This window comes from Falco punctatus (assembly GCF_963210335.1).
Source record: "Falco punctatus genome assembly, chromosome: 4".
Classification (NCBI taxonomy): domain Eukaryota; kingdom Metazoa; phylum Chordata; class Aves; order Falconiformes; family Falconidae; genus Falco; species Falco punctatus.
In genome coordinates, this window is record NC_137583.1 from 76,231,544 (window position 1) to 76,253,631 (window position 22,088).

The following is a 22,088-nucleotide window of genomic DNA, read 5'->3' on the forward strand; positions in this document are numbered from 1 at the left end:
GCCCCGCTCCTCCCGCCGCGCCGCAGCGACATCCGCCGCCGGCGGGAAGGGGCCGGCGCGGGGCCGGTGTTGGCGCCGCGCTCCCGCCGCCGTCTCGCTGCCGGGGGCCGCGGGCCCCGCCGCCGGCCGCAGGATGCCGCTGGGGCTGAAGCCCACCTGCAGCGTGTGCCGCAGCACGTCCTCCTCCATGTGGAAGAAGGGTGGCCAGGGCGAGATCCTGTGTAACAACTGCACCGCCCGCTCCGCGCCGCCCGGGCCCGCCGCCTTCGCCACCACTTCGGCTGCCGCCCAGCACAGCAACGGCGGCGGGAAGCAGGTGAGCCCGCCCGGGCCGGGTCTCGGCGGGGAGGGCCGGGCCGGGCCGGGGCCGCCGTACCTCCGCCCGGGGCAGCGCCCTTCCGCGTACTGACTCGGCGGTTTCCCCCCTAGAGCAAGCAGGAGATCCACCGGCGCTCCGCCCGGCTGCGGAACACCAAGTACAAGTCGGCGCCCGCCGCGGAGAAGAAGGTCTCCACGAAGGGCAAGGGGAGGAGGCACATCTTTAAGTTAAAAAACGTAAGGCGGTGCGCGGCTCGTTGCGGGCCCGGGGAGGGGCGGCGGGCCCGGGGGGGTGCCCCGTCCGTCCCCCGAAGAGACGGACCCCGAGCAACCACCCCCGCCCCGGCGTTGGGCCCCGGCCTTGGGCCCCGGTGCGGCCGCAGCGCCAGCCCGAGAGCGGCGGGGAGCGGGCGGGGAGCGGCTGGTGCCGGCGCCTTCCTCGGCAGCCGGGCCCCTCTCCGGCGGGAGGGAGCTGCGTGAGTGGGAGCCGTGTGAATGTAGTACCCGCTTCTCCACTTAAAATCCTGAGAACGAAAACGCTAACTGTATTGTTTTCCATTTTAAAGTGCGGTAGTTTGAAATGTTTGCACCCGATTTCTTGTCTTTACTAATTTTCTAAGAAGCTAATGTATCAGTATGTTGTTTGAAAGATAAACCCCAACAACCTGGAATTACATCATATGATTGATTTGTTCTAACACTTTCGGTCTTCCATTTCTGTATTCTTTTCATAGCCCATCAAGGCTCCTGAGTCTGTATCCACTATAATTACAGCAGAATCAATCTTTTATAAGGTATGGTTTATGCAGATTTGTTTGCAAAATAGATCTTGCTGTTCCTTTTTCAAATTTCAAGGATTATCACAGATAGTGAAAGCACTAGAGATGTATTCACAGAAACCGTTATTCCTTGCCTAGCAGTTGTGTACGATGTTCCTTTGCCTTATGTTATAGCCATTAAATCTTGCAAGGTGGTTTACGACTGTAGCCTGCGTACATGTCGTCCCCCCATTTTTTTCTTCCAAGAAAAAGATGCATCTGGTTTCCTTAGTAGTGATTACAGTCAAGGTTTTTAAACTTTTAAGTTTCACTGTGCAGAGGTCAAGCAAAGGTGACTATAGCTGATGATTTAAATTTATGTGATGTTCCCTACCTTGGGCACAGAGAATATTGCCCGTGGAAGGATGGGTTGCACTGCCCTAACATCCAAACGGGCTCCCATTTCAGAGCTGGGTGCAAGCAGTGTTGAACACCCTGGGAACAAGGTCAGTTGACTATTGCAATGAAAGCAGAAGCTAGCCTTCTCACGCTTGCTAAGGTGTTAAGTGTTCTGAAGTTCTGGAATTTGCTTTTGTTTCCTGGTAGTACAAACCATTTGAAATGTCTTTTTGCCAAAAGAAAAGGTCAGGGCTAGTGGGAGACCGCACAGCCAGAGGAGAAGTGGAAGACTCAGCTTCCGTATACTCTCTGGAGACCTGATGCTTCATGTCTGGCATCTAAGATGAATCTCTGCTGTTGACTAGTTCAGAAAAGAATTAATGTCTTTTTATTGCATATTTTTGTTTTTTATAAGAAATTCCTAAGAATTCTGTCAGAAGTTTTATTTACCCTGATCTCTTTAATCTCTTCATGCAAAATGTTTCTGTTCTGATACTGTGCTGGGTTGAGAAGGGGATTGTTTGGGGGTTTTGTGTTCCTTTTATCTTTTGCAAAAAAAAAAAACCCTCCTGGATGATTCTTGGCAAATTATGATCTTACTAGTGCAGGCACTGCCTTGTGCTGTGTGACACTGTTGTAACATGTAGTGAATTGCCTTTGCTGTGCAGCCTTGCGTGTTACGGAGCACCGTGGAAGGTGGCAGGAGGTGGATCTGTGTTTTGGGATTCCTTTGCATTCAAATCAGTGAACTTCTTTGTAGACAGAAAGCTGCTTTCCCTGCGCACACAGGGAAATCAATATAGTTACCTTTTCTAGAAGGTGGTGTTGCGCTCTCGTGTTTCTGGTAGAGTGAGGCCATCTCCACTGTGCAGCCAGGAGGTGCAGGCTCGGACTCCTGGGCACTGGGTGACTGCAAAACCAGTGCTGATGACTGCTTAAGTGAGACTGCACTCTTATCTTATGCCACCATTCTTTTGCATGTGGCTGAATTAAGGCTGTCTTTCAAATTCGGGGTAATTTGAGATACTGATACTTAAGATACGAATCAGAGTCATAGAATGAAACTTACAGAATCAGACTGTTTAATTATCGTTTGTATGTTCTAGGGGGTATACTATCAAATTGGAGATGTTGTTTCAGTGGTTGACGAGCAGGATGGAAAAACATACTACGCTCAGATACGTGGGTTTATTCAGGACCAATACTGTGAAAAGAGTGCTGCGCTAACCTGGCTCATTCCTACACAAGCCAGTCCCAAAGACTGTTTTGATCCAGCATCCTATATCATAGGTAATCTGTAGGCCTTCATTTTATACAGCTATTTATATGTGCCTAGAAGAAGGCAGAGTTGTATTTTTTTAAGTGAACTTACTAGCTTGTCAAGATCATTTATGCAATTTCCGCATTTTAGACCCTAATCCTGTAAGCGTCTTGTTTACTTCAATAACCTTTTTTATTTATCTTGCGTATAACATGTGATTAGCATTACTGCAGTGAGTGTGATTATCTTAAGTATTTGTGCTCACAGACACAATTTTAGTCTTGCAACTTTAAAGATCAAATTGTTACTCCATAGATAGAGGCACAGTTATTAAAATCTGATACCAGTCCAAGCTGTTTCTTTTAAAGTGACCTGAATTAGCTGATCTTCATCTTGGGTACTTAAAATATGTAAGGCATAGAGAGTGTTCTGCTACTGATTATAAAACTATTAATAATTCAGAAAAGTTCTTTTGAAAGGCCATAAATAGTATCTATTTAAAATACATTAACTAAAGTACTTCACACAAATAACTGAATGCTTCAAACTGGTTTGGGGTGGGGGTGTCAGGCCAGCAAAATAAAGGTAAGTTTCTTGCCTAGTGTTTGAGGCTACTTTGCTAGGAAACTCATTCACTGAAAAGGTGCATTCTCTAAGGGATGCTGGCTCTGGCTGCATATTTTTAAGTCCTGCATACTCCAATTTTATGTCTTTAAGTTTTGTCGTTGAAGATTACTTTTTTTTTTTCTCCTAGGACCAGAAGAAGATCTTCCAAGGAAAATGGAATATTTAGAATTTGTTTGTCATGCACCTTCGGAATATTTCAAATCTCGATCATCTCCCTTCCCTACTGTTCCTACAAGACCAGAGAAGGGCTATATATGGACTCATGTGGGACCTACTCCTGCAATCTCCATTAAAGAAACTGTTACCAACAATTTATAATTTTTTTAAAGGAATACTTTGGACGATTTACTTTGGGTGTATTCTCAGGTCTGTGAACCCCATACAAGAAGTTTAAAAAAATTATAAAATACTCATTTTACTTTATGGATTATGGTATTTATTTTAATTTATATCAGATCTTTGAAGTGGAAGGTTTCTTTCCATTTGATGCGTCATTTCTGTGCTCTGTTCTTCAGGCATTATTGCTTATTTTGGGACAAACCCACAAGTTTCATGTCATCTTCCAACTCTGGTGAGCAAATAATTGACTTCTGAAAGTTGCCTTTAGTGTTTTTATTTTCTAACTTATTTTCTAGAAAAGGAGTTAAAGACATAATCATCCAGTACTTTATATACTTGTAGTTGTATATAAATACACTTGTATATATACTTGCAGTTTTTGTTTACTTCTTAAATAATTTAAGACTAGCTCCAAGTAAATGCTAAACTTGGTCAGTGATGCAGTTAACAGTTTTCTGTTATACTGGAGACAGGAGCGAACTACTTAGGTTTTAGCCTGAAGAGAAATCTATCATCTGCAAAGCAGTACTCTATTTAAGTCACCTTTAAAGGAATTTTGTTCAATTGAATCTAAAATATGGGCCTACATGTGTAGCTTCCTGCTAAACTTTGCTTATGTAAGGGGACAAATTTCTTGGAAGGCTGGATGCAGATTTAAAGATTAATGTTGTTTGGCCTTGCCATCCTGGCATCCTCGTGACAGAAATGTGTCTTCATCTCCTGAGCCAGCCAACACTGATGTATGATTTGAGTTTGTGTGTGTGTTAGCTGGGTCTCTTAAAATTGATTTTAAATTGTTATTTTGCAATTAATGACAGTAGAGAAAAATCCTCAAGTAATTCAGATGAAAAAAACATTCGCTAAGGAAAATAAGAATGATTTTATATATTGACAGTCTCAGTATATTTAAACTGCAGAATGGGAAAAATGCTGCATACTAAAATACCAGTGTTCTGCACTAAACATTTTACAAGCCAGTCAGCTCCAGACACTGTGAGATGTGATTCTATGGCCGGAACTCCCTGGGGTTAATGGTTCTCACCAGAGCAGGATCAGTCCTGCTAGTTTTAACAGTTTCCAGCACAGACCGCTCAATTTTATTTCATTTTTTTAATGTGAATTTTGCTAATTTTGGAGATGCAAACAGAACTAGTAGAAATTGAGTGACTCGATAAAACATACAAAGCTGTCATTAAAATCATGACAGATTATTTGTGACATAATCCATTAATAGTACTTACTTTTGTCTTCAGAGTAAATAAAAACAGTAACAGGGTTACAAATGCAGTTATTCTTCCAGCTTGCAGTATAGTGGGAGCTAAGGCCGAAGAGGCAACCTCTTGGCTCAAAAAGGTCAAGCAGAATGTAAATCAGTGAAAGAAAAACGCTTAAAATATTCAATCTAAAATAATTCTAAATATACTTCCAGCTACAGTCTAAAAAAGACAAAATGTATTATTTTTTTTTCACCTCCCTTAGTATTTTTTTGTTTTTGATGATACTAGGGAGTGCTAAAAAATAATCCAACTGGGCAAGGATTCTGATGGGAAGGTCCCTAAAAAATGTGGAACCACAGGCAGTGTCTTATTAAAGCATTGTAACTTTATAGATACTTGAACAATTGCGCTGTCTTTGTTTTTTTTATGTCCAGAACATCAGCCAGTAACATGGGAAGGATGACTGACGAGATCTCCAGACAGTTTCTTACAGACACAGGTGAAAGAACAGGACCTCAGAGAGCAACGTCTCTGTGAAAATTCCTCGTATTAGGAAGAGCAAAAGGAACACCTGCAAAATGGACTCTACAGCAGAAGCGATATTACAGGATCGCATGGGGAAAAGCTTTGATGCCCTGCAGCTGAAGGAGCTGAGCTCACCCATTCTCTCTTTTCTTGTTCAGTATCTCCCATGCCAAAATTTAGGTACGTTTCATTCTTGCATCATTGGACTGTGAGTGGATATACTACTGGTGAATTTATGGCCATGTGTTAAGCTTCAGAGTTTGATGACCTGCCAACAGACATTCCCGTTAAGCAATTTTAGATCTAAAGATGGACCGTGGAGCCAAGAGCTGGAAGAGCATATATAATATACTGAGTAAGGTACAGAATATGCAGGATGCGCCCTGATACATACATTGCAGTTCCATCTGCCTGCAGGAAGAAAATACCCTTTTTGTAGTTGTAGAAAACAAAATCCAAAAACATTTGCCTTGCAGAACAGGAAAAAGTTTCCACGACAGAAATAACACAGACTTTTTTTAAAACTACTCCTAGAGGAGAATTTTCACTTTTGTGTCTTTGTAAGAGAAATAATAAAAGAGCCTGAAAAGGAAAAATCATGGACTTAAGCAATGTACTTGCTTCTCAAGGTGTAAGAGGCACTCAATGAAGTCGTTTGGTTGGTAGTTGTACGCAGGTTAATAATAGCAATACTCATCCAAATAAAAATAAAGAAGCAAACAAAACTTTTCTAGTGACTGATAGCTCAACTAAACATAGGAAATAAAAAGTAACAGCTTTATTTGCTGAAAACAAAGCATTCGGATTTCATATATGTGAAGACTGCCTATTAAATACTCAATATTTTTTCAGGATATTTTTATATTATTGAAATGGAGTCTTTGTTATGAAAAGCCATACTCATTGAAATGGAAAAATGACTCGCTTCAGATGCATACATGCAAATAATTTTTTCTCAGGTAGTTGTCTGTCATATATTTGTAGGCACTGGGTCTGTATTAAATTTTTTACCTCTAAATTGCCTGAGTGAGTATTGTTGAAGATGTGGAGATTTGTATTTGAAGGCTGGATCAAGGGGAAAAATACAAGGGCTGTATTTTCTAGAACTGAATTTATTTAATTTTCCAGGTTTTAATAATTTATGCCTAGAAACTTTTTGATAAGCACTGTAGTGGCGTACCCATGGGGTTTACATTCTAACAAACGCTTTTTAATTCTGCTGCTTTGTTGGTGTCTCTGCATCTCCTTCCAACGCCTGAACGTGAGGACCAGAGCTACCTGGGCCAGTACAGACAGCCTTGGGTGGGCAGGATCTGAGCCCATGACAGAGTAGAAGCCAGACTTGGGACCCAGTTAACAGATCTGGCCTTAGACCAACTTTTTTCCCTTCCCTCCCTGCCCAAGAGCCCCTAGCTGTTCGGTTTTCTTTCTCAACACTTTGCACCTCACCAAGCACAGCAACACACACTGACTGAACATGTGAGCCCTGAACTTGCAGAGAAGCTACAATGGTTGCACTTGGTGCTATAGACCAACACTGACCATTTCAACCTGAAGAACGGGCTGAGAGACAATGAAAAGCCTAACAATCAGTAAGTGGAACTTTGCGGTTTTCAACACACAGGGTAAGTGTATATATATATACACACTTTTTTTTTTTTTTTACTATCCTCACATTGCAATTCCAGCCTTCAATGAAGAAAAAGCAGTATGGAAGATGTGAATAGAAAGGGTTAAGAAATTAGATTAGATTTCCTTCTCATGCCACCAAGACAACCAGAAGATGTAGGAAAAGTAGCAAAATACTAACCCGGTTCACTCCAGCAGAGGTCCCAAGTGGTACTGTTAACAGCCTCTTGGTTTGTAACACTTATGTGAACAAGCAGTTTGCATCATTTCCGTGTACTTTGGAAGTGAAAGCCAGCAATAGTACTCCAGCTGCTTTAATACCCTTGTCCTAGGAAAAGCACAAGCAGTAGTTACAAGGCTGCAAAATACAAATTTCAGCATGCACCTTGAGCACAACAGGATTACCAAAGTGTGAATGAAGAAAAATGTCCCCCTGCTTGTGCTCAGTGCTGTTCCCCTTGGCTTTCTTTGCATACTCTTCAAACCCAGGTTTCTTTACATCCACAGCTCCCAGAGGGCCAAGAACACAAGGTGATGAATTGTCAAAGATGACTGATGAACAGTGACAAGCAACAGTGCTGAACAGTAAGTTTTATACTGGTGATGGTATACAGGATGATTTATGCTGCCTAGATTTCAAAAGTCTGTGTCTGTGATCATCTCTGATGCTTTCTGGAGCCTGTGTGCTGAAGATGAGGTTTACGCAAAGAGGGTGACTTTTCCCTTCCTTCCACATTGGAAATGTATATTTAATAGATGTCGTGAATAGTCTTATTTCCCCTACATCGCTGAAAAAGCAAGTAAAAGGAAACCAGCAATTGCCTACTTAAGGAAGGTGGGCATTCACTGCTGATGTTAACATCTCCACTAGCAAATATGGATGGTTTGTATGTCACACAAAACTGCAAAAGGACACGAAACTTTCCCAGGAGCCGCTAACGTGCTGTGCCCGAGGCAAGGCAGTCATTGCAGCAGCCCATACTGCTCAATGCATCCAAAGCAAGCAGGCTCCTGTTGCATTTAGGGTGTAGCCCTTATTTACATTTTTTTAACCTGTTAGCCTAATCTGCCAACTACTTGGAAATTGAAGCTAATTTCCAAAATTGTGGGAATCTGCATACAGAATTTTCCAGTTACCTCTCCTGAAGGCATCATGACATAGCAGAGTGAAAACGTTATTTAGCTGGTTTACAGAGGAACAGCTTTATTATTTTTTTTCTCGTGTCCTGCACATGGAGGTGGAATCCCAGGAGATCTTCACTTACTGTTTTTCCACCAGGATCTTACTGATACTGATCCTTCACACTAGTCGTCGTTCTGCACTGGGTGTTTTGTCCGTGTGTTTCCCATCTTCTGAAATATCACAAAACAATTAGTGACTATTAACTTCAAAACAAGAATTGACTGTAGGAAGTATAATGAATGGCCAAGGGAAAGCTTTGTCATTCTTTCTCAAGAAACAAGGTCTTTACCTATGAAATCTTGATCTCTGTGCACCTATTGGTTCAGAGCTGGATGCATAAACTAGCTGTAAAGTCTGACTGCACAAACTAGTCATGGCATTAAGGATTTAAATATTACATACACGTTCAACAGAACATCATCAAACATTATAAGCAAATATCAGGTAGCAAAGCTTACTGAAAAACTTACCCATGTTCATCCCCTGCATACAACCAATAGTGGGATGGTTGTACAGTGTGTAAGGAAGCCTTTTGTGTCAAGAAGATCAATAGTTTTTCATGGTGCTGATCTTACTAACTTCTGGTTCAATCTTCCTGCTTTCTTAGCTCTTTGTTTCTAAACTGCTTAGTAACAGACCACTGCTAGGCAAGATAAAAGATTTGTCCCCTTTTCAAACAAACTGTGGAGGAAATGGAAGCAGATGCTGCATTTGTTGTTGGCCAAAACAAAACCGAATCCAACTACTTCATACCTGCAGAGTTTGCAGAGCCTGTCTGTGGCTTAATTGCTCCCTCTGTCAGGTACGTGGAAATGGTATGCTGAAACTTTAACATATCCATGTAAGGCTATAGATAGAAACACATACTGTGGGATAATGACAGGAACGTACATTGTGACATGCTTCCTCCATAGGCTTTCAAGTCAAGCTTAACCTGTTCATAAGGACCTACAGCCCACCCTGAGGAAGTTGAGACTGTCAAAAAAGGAACTGAAAAGTTCACCGTAGCTTTTAGTGACCAACGTTTTTGACCAACCCACTACAGTACTTTGAGGTAGAAACAGTGCCTCTTGTAGAAAATTAGTGTAACAAAACTCAGTGCAAGATCTGGGGAAAATCCGTTTAACAACTCTCTTAACAAACTGGTTTTACACACTCACATTAATGCCATGAAGGAATGCCACGTGATGGGCTGGCTTGTTGCCGTCCTCCCCTTGTAGAGTGCAGGGCCCTCTGCAGAAGCTGTCCATGCCACGGTCTTGTCAGCGTGCGACCATCAAGGCTTGCCCCACTCCCTGGCCAGACTGCCTGGGCGCAGCTTCCGTCGCTATCGATGCAGACCATGCCTTCCACTCCTGTTCTGCTGTTTCCGCTGGTGCTGGCACACCGCCACCCACAGCAACCCCCACTTCTCTGTTACAGAGCTCTACATTCTTTCTTCCCCCAATGCTCAGAAGTAGAGTTTCAGAGTAACATAGGAACAGATGTACCAGGGCAAACCTAAACTCTGCATAGTAGCCCACCTCCAATAATGGCCAAATTCCAGCTTCTAATGCCTCACAGACTGGTATTGAGATCCAGGCAATCACCATATTACTTGCTGAAAACACATTTCAGAGATGCGTGTCTAGGACTCCTCAGTAGAATGAACCGACTTTTCCAGCTCTGCTGTATCCTTTTTGGTGCAGAAGGACCTAAACTGCACGTAACCTTCAACAGCACACAGGCAGGAACACCACGGATTTTTATATTATGACAGAACACTTTCTGAAGTCTTTTCTATTTCTTCTCTAAGAATTTCTAACATTCAAATTCTTCTTAACAACAAGCTGGTGTTTCATGGGGGATCATTACTGAAGAGCAATGGTCATTAGACCCTACCATGGTGCTTTTCCTTTCCCTTTATCTACAGTAAAGTGCATCTAAGTGCAGTCAGCACATTTTGTGAAGGGCTGTAGTGCTTTATGGCCAACCTTTGCTTTCACAGGCCTGAGAAGGTTACTCATCAGGGTTTTCTGCTGTCGGTGCAGTTTCACCCTTCGCTCTCCCTGTCAAGATCAGATGAGTCCATTAAACACCACAGGCCTCTACACAGCACCAGTGTGACACCCCTGGAGTACTGGGCCCCAGTGTTCTGGGCTCTCCAATACAAGACAGACACGGACATACTGGAACAAGTAAAGGCAAAGGACCTCAACAATGATTACGGGACTGCAACACCTGAAATACAAGGAGCGGGGGAAAGCTGACACTGCTCAGCCTGGAACAGGGAAGGCTCAGCGGGAAGAAGATGAGCCAGACTCTTCTGGGTATCCAGTGACAGGACAAGAGGAAATGGGCACAAAATGAGAAACACAAAACCTGTTCAAATGTAAGAAAAAACTTTTTAGTAAAAAAGAGAGTGATTGAGCTCTAGAACAAGCTGCTGAGAGAGGCTGTGGGGTCTCCATCCTTGGAGATACTCAAAACCCAACCAGACCCATCCTAGTCAGTCTGCTCTGGCTGACTCTGCTCCACGCAACAGCGTTAGACCATACAGTCTCCAGAGGTGCCTTCCAGCCTCAACTACTCTATGATTCTATGAGCTTTAAAAAGTGCTGTACCGCAGATTATTTATGTTATCAGCCTGAACAGTGCAAGGCTGCCAAGTTTAAAAGCTACAAAAAACAGGTCAAAGGCCGTATTACCATCAGGAGCTCAAATTCCAGGTTTATTAGGGAGCCACAGCGCAACAATCCTCCTACCGAGCCTCTACAGCAGCAGTCTGTTAATTCTGCAGTTCTAGCTTTCTCTCACCAAACCTAAACAAGGGAGCAAATAGTGAATTAATTCTACAAATACTTTTAGAAAAACCCCAACCAATCAAAAACAAAGCATAAAAAAGTCCCCGTATAACTCTGTCAAATAAGTATGTATTGCAAACCTCCATGGATTAATGTATGAAAATGCTATCCGATGAACACAGGCACACAGAAATAACCTGAAAGGGAGCCCAGAAGCCAAAACTAAATGCTTTCTCAGAAAGTACTCACTTAGGGTGCGTATACAGAAAGGTGTACAATTTTGAGAGCTGTGTATGCTTAAAGCGATTTCATGAACATACAAAAACATCCTACCAGCTACAGAAGTTTAGCAAAATTTTAGTATCACCTGATTCAGTACTTTCAGTATTCTGATTAAAATATACAGTCCATAATATATAGTAATGTGCACAGCTATTTTACCAGTCTTTTCAGAATTTCATAATTCAACAACTGTGCAAGTATGTATTAAGACTCACTGATCTGACTGACGCATAGCACACTTGAAATGGAGTAAAACCAAGTGCTGTACTTAACAGCGCCTAATTTCACAATATTCAGGAGGTCCATTTTCCTTAAAATTCAACTTTAGTAAGTCCACTTGCAGATTATTAATGCCAGGTCACAGTGAAGCGAGAGTGCTATGCAAGGCTACAACCAAAAATACTGGTGTCATACACACCTTCAGTAAACATAAGCATGCTAAATTATATCAAATCATCAAATTAATATATTATTTTAATAAACAAGTATCTTTTTTAGCTGGGAGACATCTTTTCCTGGTGTGTTTGAAGGTCTGTCTGAAGAATCTTTTTCTGGATTGCATAAAGCATCTGCAGTAGAAGATGCGGTGTTTGTGACTGGTTCAGCAGTGAAACTGTGCAACATTTGCTCAAGTCTCTGAATACCTGCAGAAAGGAAATACAGAGGGAAATAGTGACTGGACGTATGGAAAAAAATTCACCACGAGTGATTAAATACTGGAATGGGTTCCTTGAGGAGGTTACGCAATCTCCATCTTTATACAGTCTCCAGCTTGGCTGAACAAGGTCCCGACTTAGTTCTGCTCTGACTTAGAAACTGGCCCTGCCTTGAGCAGGACGCTGTACTAGATGACCCAAGAGTTCCCTTTCCATCCACATTTGTCTGTAACACTGTATGCTCTATATGCTTCACAAACATCCACTTTGTCAACAATATAAAGCATTCATTCAAGATTAAGTATTTTACAGCATAAGAGATGAACACATTTTTCATACCTAATACGGGCCACATAAAAATGAGGGATGGTGAGGAATTCCATTGCAAAGCATAATTTGAAAGATTAAGAACACTTTCACATAAAATTTGGTTCCTTACTTCTGATAGGGTAAAAATAAATTCTAAAATTAAATTCTGAAAGCTTCAGAGGTTTAATATAATCCAGTGTATGTTTGTAACCTGTGCTCTAGGCCAATCTAGTATCTCTCAGTTCAAACAAATTCTAAAAATGACCCTCACAAGCTGACAAGAGAATAATTAGGTTTGAACTCTGTAACGTTAATGTTTCTTAAAACTTGGATGCTACTACATGCCGTATTAGAAGGAAAACCCACTTACACAAGTAAATCTTATCTACAGAATCGGAGAAAACCAGTCTAAACCATCCAGGTTCATAACAATAAAAAGCTTTTCCAGGACTAATCAGGAGTTTTTTATCCAGGAGCTTCTGCCATAATTCAAGTTCAGCTTCAAATGTCTGTGATTTTAAGAACTAAAAGAAGAAAATAATTTTCTATTAAAGGTTGAACAACTGCATAAATTCATTGAAAGTATTTTCCAGGACTTGATGAAGTGTGTCAAGTTTTACATTCCCACCCCTTTTCAAACTTCTTACATACTTTTCTGAAGTCTGCCCACACATAGAGTCCTGCTGAACTTTTGAGTATCGGTATTCCAACATCTGCAAGCCCATCCACAAGAATATTCTGTGCTTCTTTAAGTCGCTTTTTGTTGGTGGGAAAAAACACATTATCCAGCCAATCTATCAAAGCAAGAAAACAAGAAAAATGTAATTGTTTTACTTCCACCTGTAATGGAAAAATAAAACAGTTCAATGGAAACATTTCCAGTGTGGCTAACCTCTGTCCCTAAGGAATTGACTGAGAATGTGCTGAACAGGTCCAGGACAGCTATGGAAGACAGCCAGTTGATTCACAGCTTTCCGAATTTCTTGATTTGTGGTGTACAGTACTCCAACTCTGATACCACTCATACCAAAATCCTTGGAGGTCAAGAAGAAGAGAGTGAGGTGCAATTTTTAGTTTATGTTTGTGCTTTGTCAAGCCAGCAACTCTAGAGCCACTGTGATGTGTAAGAAAAAAAACCACCTTCTGGAGTAAATTCTCAATATTGCCAAATGCAGTCCCAAGCACAATGAAAACCAGGCAGCAGCTTCTAAACCCTGCAGCATGGAGGCCAGTGGCTTTAACTGGGTTGTTTCTCACACAACTGGAAACATGCTTGTCCTGGCCCCATTACACCCTGCTGCTGCTTCCAAGCATTCATCAGCCGACTGTTCCCTCCAAGAGAAGAAAAGGCAAAATGCTACAGATCTGAAACATGCTTATACATTTCAATGCCTTCAATACATATGCATTAACTGTTGCTGTTAACTAGATCCCAAATTAAACTCCAGAGTTGAAGAAATTTTACACTACCAAAGAAGAAAACAAATTAATAAACAAAGAGAAACTTATTTTGGCACCTAGAACACAAATTATGTCAGAATAGCCCAACCAATTTTTGTGGAGAAATACTTTAAAACACAAACATAGTATTTTGACCTACCTTGCTAAAACCCCACATAAAATGTGTCCGTTCTGGATCTGGTAAACTGAGTAAGAAAAGATGAAGATGAGAATTGTTGCTATAGAAGAACAAGTTATACAAGGTACAAAAAATGTTTGAATTTGTAAAATTATAGTAATTTCTTGGTAAAATTGGTATTTAAAGTGACATTTTTTTGACAGATCTTTTAACAAATTATTACCCTATGACCCTGATCTCCTAAGTGTGTGCTGAGGCACAAATTTACAAAACAAAACAAAAAAAGAACAGAAAGGATCTGCACTAAGATGTAATGGTCCAGTTAAAATTCCCAGGTTCCCACTGCGTAGTCAGTGATCACACACACATTAAAACAAAACCAGTATTTCAACAAGTGATGCACGACTGCTTTTGTACTTGATGGAGAAGCATTGTTCACTCAGCTATGCTATATTTCAGGCAAGGGAAGGGAAAACCGAACATTTTAGGGCACACACCTACACAGTGGGATGCAACTAAACAAAACCTTCACTCCTTGTCAGTGTACCACTGAAGATGGTAGGTTTTTCTCCTTTGGACAATTTTGTGCAAGCAGGGCCAAGGCTGGAAATTTCCTTCTTCAGCCTAATGGAGCTGGGTGAACTTTCTCAGTAACAGGAGTAGGTTTTTAGGCTTCATTTATAGTTCATGATCTTTTATGAGTGAGGGCTCGCTTGGGCTTGGTTGTATGACAGACTTGGAAATTTCCCATCAGTATGAAATTTATGCCGTTATATAAAGACAATCTTTCGGGGAAAGAAGTTTTATTAGTCACATACCAACAGGTTTAAATATTCTTGAAACATTTATTCTTCTCATCACACGTTAGGAAACTAGGAGCCCAACAGCATACTAGTCAGGAAGGAAACCCATTCTAGCAGGTATCTTGCACAACCTTAGGCGATTTCATTACCATTACAGCGAGAACCTTACGCCCAGGCTGTGTGCCAGGGAACAACAACAAGAAGCAGTGGCAAAATGACTAAGGGCTCTATCAATTTGTATTGTTATTACCGTATTATACACATTAGCTGGAAGCAAGAGATCTGCCATATAAACTTGTCTGTGAAGAAGATATCTTGTATTAACTAGCCTCGTAGTTGCAAAGACTTGGATACGGGTTAATTTGAACTACACCAGTTACACTAGCTAACCAGAAGTTTGAAAAAAAATGGCATGGGTGCTGGATAGGATTAAAAATCTCTGATCCCTGCTAAGAAATCACACTTACCAATCTAAGCTAAGAACACTGGTGAAGGCAGTATCATCATAAACAGACAGCATGTATATTTCATCCATTATTACATGCAATTCATATCTACGTATAAAAAAATAGTCACATTAACATATTTAAAATAAATTTATTTGCATATATATATGTATAATCTCAACTACTGCCATAGCAAAGTATCCATAAGCACACTTATTTGCTATTATATTCCCCCTATAAATTTTACACGAAGAGGTGACAGGGCATACTGTTAGCACTTGTGCATCATCACCAACTTCTGTGTATACATATTGCATATTTCACACCAGGAATAACATTCCATATACCTAAACCAAAATCCAACTGCATGTTGAATCCAAGGGTTCTCTGGAATATGCATGGTCCTACCCAACTCTTACTTAAAATTTAAAATGAACACAGCAGCATATTATAAACTCCTTTACCCTGCAAGATTTCTCCAGTGAGACTAGGTAAAATGCAGTTGTTAGATTTTAAAAAAGACTTGTCATGCACTTAAAATAACCCTCTATACGCTCTCGCTCTGAAAGCCACAGTTAACAGCAAGCCATATTACCATACTGGATACCAACAAGCCATGCACATATTTACAAATACTGAAAAAAATGCAGAACAGTTTTAAACACCCAAGTAGTGCAGGTATCCTCTTCTAAGAAAACCTCATTTAATTTGATTGTTGAGTTCTACAAATTATTTTAAAATCAAGTCTGTTTTTGGAACAGTTGTTACACTAAAAACTATTGTTTCTAATTCTTATCCCCTGATACTATTTTAGTACTTAGTATTTAGGAAGTAGCACACTGAATTCTACCAACCTCCACTGCTCTTTCCATGAAAAGAAGATCATGCCAAAATGCAGGAATGTTGTGTTATCCCCAGTAATCTTTGGTAATTAATGAACAATTAATACCAACCTACTCTATTTATGATTGTCAGAAACTAAGTATTGTTCGCTTTCAAAGTGTACAGGATTTTGTGATATTCTTTGGCAGAAGCTCACTGAAATAATGAAGGAACGTATCTTTTCCTAAAAAAATACAGATCCTTTTCAAAAGGAAGTGCTTTTTCTCCACCAGTACCCAGGGGATTCAGGAGATGGTTACAAGCTTTGAGCTTAGAATATGAACTCTGAGCTGGGAAAGGATAAAAAAAGTGGAATGGGGATGAGGTATTTCAGAAGTATCTTCCTTTGATGGAAAGCAAATTGCTTGCACATCTTGAGCTAAGCAGGTATAACAAATGCTACAAAACTTCAGACTGTTGACTTATTTCTTGCCAATTCAATTTCTTTCCAACAGTATCAAATGTTAAGATTTTCTTATTTTGATAATGTGTCAAATGACAATGCTGACCATGTTATCTACTACTGCTAAACACTGACAATGAGCTGCTGTCATTTTTCTGAGCCATGCATCAAGATGTTTAACAAACATTGTTAGGCAAATAAAAAGCTTTGTAAGTTTAAACCACACCTAAAGGAAAAAAAAATCCCAACAGCAGTTCATTCAGAACGACATTGCTGGATCCCAGTTCAAGCAATTTTTTCTAGTATTCCCAGAAAGGCCAAGTAAAAAGGATGGCAATGCAGGAAACATGATCGGGACCCTGTCCATCAGCCCACCTCCTCTGAACATGTACGGGCAAAGAACAGGCTATCACCAAAGGTGATTTTTCATCACTGCTATATTGCATTAATAGAAAATGAAACAGCAAATAGCACTAGGGCTCAAACCTGTGTGCAAACTCCAGACATTCTTTCAGTAGCTGTGCTGGGTAAATGTCCCCTAATGGATTGCGGGGGTTGATCAGGATCAATGCTCTGACTCGGATGCCCTGGAAAAAGAAGAACCAACAGCTGAAGACAACAACATCAAACCAATGACTAGCAAGGATGCAGCGAGGAAGTTTGTGAACCTTCAGTGAAAAGCCACTTTCGAAAATTATTTAATTACATACTATAATTACTATACAGACTAAGGTTCCAGCTACTGACCTTGTTCCATAATTTATCCAACACCACCCCAAAACCCATACTTAATAGTTTATTAGTAAATGAAAATCAGGTTAGCACCCATTTGAAACACCCATTGATATCAACAGGCAGGATTACGGTGTTGTAGCATTTAATACTGGTTTTACAGGCATACTTCCAAAATAATTTCCCACGACTGAGCAAAGTTACAGCTGATAAACGTGGGAAAGCTGAACAGAAACTGGACTTTGACATCTAATAACCTGCCAAGTAATTACTTTTTCAATGCTGCTCCTTTCTTTAAACAAGTAATAGGAACTGCAGAAGACTGAAAACGGAATTATTTGTTGTTCTATGAGATGCGCAGAGATCTTGAGCAAATAATTACTTTTTAATTGTACTTTATCAACAGTGCAGAATTTCTTTACAGAAATCCTCTCCACAGAAGCTAAATATTCTACCGCATAATAAGAAGACTCCCAAATGACCAAAAATTAGATTACAAGTACAAACATAACCAGTCTTTTTAAGTCTACAGGTATTTTTCAGAAAGTCACCCATTTTGTATTTGCTAAAAAAATCCTTAATGTACATTAATGTAAACTATATGCAGCAAATATATTTTTGGTGTACACAATCACCCAGTGCAATGACTACAGCAGGAACTTTCAAGACTTTAAACTTATCAACAGGAGACTGAAGTAATGTGTTGATCATTACTTCATGTTTGGGATAAACTTGAAATTAAACTATTATATATTTTTTGATGCCACATTTTTAATTTTTAGAAAACTTTACCCACTGCAAATTCTCACTCCACCCAAGCCTCCTCCAAAGGAGATTATTTGCAAAGATCAACTCCCAAGGACACCAGGAAATAAAGTTCAGTGATGAGGAAGCCCCGACGTTTGCTTTTTGTGCCACGTGTAATTTGTTTGAACATTAATGAGTCCTATGAGCAAGAACTTCATAAGTAATGAACTTTCAGTGTATTGCCTTTGACTCCAGTTACAGAAAGAAATCACCTTAAAACAAGAGAAGATGCAAATCCTGAGCACAAACAGTTGTTTCCACAAGTAGTCCTTGCACAATAGCACACTTGGTGTCAGATATCTTTGATATCTGGCGTGTATTATGCTGAAGATGCTGTTCACAGGAACAGCTGCTGTGGGACGGCAGTGTCTCGATTGTTGTTCTAGTCTAGCTCCTCTAGCTATTTATGATATGACATGTAACCAAAGCAGATGTTTATAATATTATTGGTGAGACAGTTTCAGCTCTAGAAGCCTGACAAAACACATGCGGATCTCTAAAGAGTTAATTTGGTCTGTGACCCAGCGCCTTGTCCAGCCAGTTCATGTCCTGACAGCACCACAGTGCAGCAGGGATGCTAGCTGCCTCCTGCTAGGATCAAGTGAGAAGTGTCCGAACGCTTGGGCTCACACGGGCTGGCAAAGGCACAGACAGATGACACAGACATACAGATGGTGTCTAAACATAGGCACCGTGCTGATCAAGCAATTTTCTAACTAGGACAGCTTCAACATATCTATAAAAAAAAATGTTAAGATACATTTGTGTGCATCCAAAATACCCACTTTTTTACATGTGTCCTTCCTTGTTAACTATCTTTATCATTAAACCTAATTTTCTATTCTGGAAGAGGACACAAGAAGTCTATCTCACTTCATGTTTTTGAAACATCACTACCACCATCACCATCTTTGGTGACCACCACTATGTTACCATCTTCGGTAAAATGTTTTACTATTCAGCCTGTGCCTCCTCCTTCCAAGGAAGAGTACACGCAGTTGAGTGTAAGTGCATTTACAATTTTCCATTAAGCGAGTGGATTATGAATATCAAGACAATAAGAACAGGAAACATTTTAGCCTGAAAGACTGGTGAGCGCTATTTTGTGGACAATCACTAAACTAAACACTTCCACAGGGAAGAAAAGCAGTTCCAAATACACAGAGGAATGGAAAAAAAAATAGATTTGTATGTGACAAGCAGTAATAACCTCATTTATGAGATCCCGATCAGAATAAACCCACTGACCATGCTAAGCATTTCAAAGTAATGAACTTCCCTAAACTCTGGAAAAATTACATTTGTAATTTTTTGTCTGCTAGCAATTCCTTGTTAGCTGGAATTCAGAAGAACCCTCTTCAAAATCACGTTATACATGTTCCTTTCATTAACGGAATGGGTTGTTACAGTAGCATATTCTCTCTCCTGAGGGTCAGAACAATAGCTTGTTTGCAACACTTCAAATTCCATTAAAATCTACAGAGAAAGAAACTTGGTCTTGAAACACAAGTTAAGATCTGTTCTTCATAAAACAGTCAGGGGGCTTCTCTGCTTTTTGTTACAGTGCCCAGATATTATAAAATCAATTCCACTCCTGTTGCCAGAGTTGGAACCACCTCAGCCACAAGACTGAAAATCTGCAGAGATGAAACTGTACAAATGCTTCAATGTTGAGAACATACGCTGCTTACAAAGTAACTACAAAAACATGAAAATCAGAAATCAATGCTATTGATACCTGCTTTTTAGCTTTCTGTAACGCAGCTTCTAATTTTTCAACTGTTAACTGAAAAGGGTGACTTTCTTCATCAGCCACCTAAAGAAGAAAAAAATCAGCAAGAATAGAAAGATACAAAATATATTTAAAAATTTTTAAAAAGGAGACAGTGAAGGAAACAGTCCCACCTGGTGAAAATACAATTGCTACTGGCTTTTATAATATAGGAAAGTTAAACAAAATAAGTTACTCATGGCACAGACTCAAGGGGAAAAAACAGCAGTCTAACAACAATACTATTATCAGCTCAGAATCTGAAACTAAGATCAGTCTTTTCTATATAATTCATTGTTTTGCATTTAAGCGTACCTTGCCCTTACCCAAGATTATACTATCAGCAACTTACAGAATAACATGTGTACCTGAAAGATCACATTTACTTTTTCTCTGACAGAATGATTTGCAAAATGTGACTGAAAAATTTGCAAACCAAATTTGCTCAGAGTAGGAGTGACAGACTTAGAGCTGACAAATTAATAGTTCAGCATGTCGGTGCAGAACGGTGTCTGCGCAGAACAAGCATAACCCTATATATCTGATGACAGCAGCCTCCTATCATGCTGCAGTCTGAGAAAAAGACAGGCTGTCTCTAAAGCGGTAGACTGGACCTGTCTCTTCACTTCGATTTGGTTTGCATTTTCAGGGTTTTTTGACTGTTCCCTGTGAAATGTCTGTTAAGGTACGTGAATAGCTAAAGCTTTACCTCACTGAATAAGGGCACGTGAACAGGCTGTATTCCACCATATAGCCATGTTTTCGAATTTATACCGCCATAGTATGGAGCTGGAATAAGATACCCATCTAAAAATATTAAAAAATGAAATGAACATTTCTCATGAGCCATTATTTCCTTATACTCTAATAGGCTAAATTGACAATCTAAGAAATTGACATCTGACTCACTGTCAAAGCCCTCACTGTGTCCTAAACCAATATTTAAACAAACCTGAAAATTCAGCATACATCAGTCAACCTGAATTCCTTCCCAATATTCTTTGTAAGTGTTTGCAATAGCAGATTCGACAGTCATACGTATTTTCAGTAAAAGGGAATGGACCTGATCAACTACTTGTTTTATTTCTTCAAATAATAATATTGACAAATAATGATTTTGCTCTCAATACTTTTGCTAATGCTCTGTTACTATCAATTTTTCATGAAGAATTGCTGCAAACCTCGGACTACTTCTTTCTGGTTGCCAAGGTGCTACCTTACAGCCAGGGAGCCTACAGCACCATGAAACTTGTTTCCCTCCTCATATTTTTTGCTGTGAAGGAGCCCCAGGTTGTGTTGGCTCACAGGCTCAGCCTGTGAAGGCTGGTGTTCTCCTGGAGATACTGCAAAAGCCCTGCATGCCAGGGTTTCAGAGGGGATGGAGTGGGCTTCCTGCATTAATGAAGGGGTAAAAAGGCGCCTGTTAGCTTTCAAGTGGAAGAGTTCCTGTTAAAACTGTGCAAATATAATGAAATCTGAACACAGCAAAATAGATATGGATACAAGGAGCCATCAGTACTGTTATCCTTTAAAGCTAAAAACCCCTCATTGGTTTCACATGGTTTCACCATCAATACGCTGAAGTCACTGCACCACTCTGCGTCGCTTCACCCTCCTCCCAGGGGGTCTTGGTGCCAGTAACAGGGTGCTATGGGTGGTGGCACAGCCTCCTGCACTGGAGGCTGTATAAGTCATCCTGCTCATCTTCCTTCCCTGGCAGGTCTCTGGATTCCCCCTTCTCTGCTGTACTGCACACCAGCTCTGCTTTTCCTCGTTCCAAACCAGAGAGGTAACTGTTTTCCCTTGCTGGGCTCTCTTTTTTCTCCTACTGCCTGCTCCTGCTGTGAGCAGAGTGTTTCCCGGGACCTCAGTCCTTCTGCTTTGCATTCCCTCCTCTGCTTCCTCCTCACTACCACCCTTGTTTGGCCAGGAATCCCCCTTTTGCTACAGCTCCATTCTTCTGTCCCAAATGACTTCTTTGTGTTTTCCTTACCCAGTTACCCAAATTTTCTCTGGGTCCCAGATTTCAACCCAGTACACCTCCCTCCCTGTGTGCCTGCTCCCTCCAGCTTCCACCACGGCTCCCACCTCTTTTTCTCCTAACTTTTCAAAATACGCTGCGTTCTCTTGATGCCCTTCTCCTCTTCCTGTAACACTCTTTAAAAAACTATAGGTTGCATTCCAGAAAGTGAGTGGGCCCGTTGACACCTCAAAGGTTTTCCACCATTCTAGAAACAGTGGCATTATTTCAAAGACACTCTGCCAGTGACAAGGATTTCCTTGCCATGCTTCATTAGGCAGAGTAACAGCAGGCTGTCAGAAGTCACAGTACGATTATATTCACTGCGAACAAATGTTTTTAAGTAAAATTATCAAGTT

At 40.6% G+C, this 22,088-nt stretch overlaps 2 protein-coding genes across 9 annotated transcripts in view; one reads left to right on the forward strand and one right to left on the reverse strand.

The window, feature by feature from the left end:
- Positions 1–11,125, forward strand: GATAD1 (GATA zinc finger domain containing 1). 4 transcript variants are annotated; one of them, XR_013927534.1, is made up of 7 exons: positions 1–316; positions 430–555; positions 1,053–1,112; positions 2,582–2,765; positions 3,491–3,729; positions 3,819–3,934; positions 5,354–11,125. XR_013927534.1 is itself a non-coding variant. In XM_080383641.1 (6 exons), the coding sequence occupies exons 1-5, from the start codon at positions 134–136 to the stop codon at positions 3,679–3,681; spliced, it is 744 nt and encodes a 247-aa protein (XP_080239767.1). In that variant the 5' UTR covers positions 1–133; the 3' UTR covers positions 3,682–3,729; positions 5,354–11,125. The 4 variants fall into 4 exon arrangements, 2 of the variants coding, with proteins under 2 accessions (XP_080239767.1, XP_080239766.1); XR_013927535.1 differs by having other exon boundaries at positions 3,879–3,934; XM_080383641.1 differs by lacking the exon at positions 3,819–3,934.
- Positions 10,940–22,088, reverse strand: part of LOC308062314 (1-aminocyclopropane-1-carboxylate synthase-like protein 1) — a 19,110-nt gene continuing 7,961 nt past the window's right edge. For 2 of the 5 annotated variants that reach the window (XM_080383620.1, XM_080383621.1), the window contains 9 exons: positions 20,419–20,516; positions 19,677–19,754; positions 16,886–16,986; positions 15,136–15,222; positions 13,887–13,932; positions 13,179–13,320; positions 12,938–13,080; positions 12,657–12,810; positions 10,940–11,965 (listed from right to left, as the gene is read on the reverse strand). In XM_080383620.1, coding sequence (XP_080239746.1) covers positions 11,796–11,965; positions 12,657–12,810; positions 12,938–13,080; positions 13,179–13,320; positions 13,887–13,932; positions 15,136–15,222; positions 16,886–16,986; positions 19,677–19,754; positions 20,419–20,516 — 1,019 coding nt within the window. In that variant the 3' untranslated portion in view covers positions 10,940–11,795. The remainder of the gene's footprint in view (positions 11,966–12,656; positions 12,811–12,937; positions 13,081–13,178; positions 13,321–13,886; positions 13,933–15,135; positions 15,223–16,885; positions 16,987–19,676; positions 19,755–20,418; positions 20,517–22,088) is intronic. The other 3 variants (XR_013927533.1, XM_080383618.1, XM_080383619.1) reach the window with 3 other exon arrangements.

What these genes read in the sequence shown, in the direction of transcription:
- GATAD1 (XM_080383641.1), top strand. Translation starts at nt 134, where the DNA reads ATGCCGCTGGGGCTGAAGCCCACCTGCAGCGTGTGCCGCAGCACGTCC. An exon ending in CAGAATCAATCTTTTATAAG is followed by an intron (nt 1,113 to 2,581) that starts GTATGGTTTATG and finishes TGTATGTTCTAG; the next exon opens with GGGGTATACTATCAAATTGG. An exon ending in TCCAGCATCCTATATCATAG is followed by an intron (nt 2,766 to 3,490) that starts GTAATCTGTAGG and finishes TTTTTCTCCTAG; the next exon opens with GACCAGAAGAAGATCTTCCA.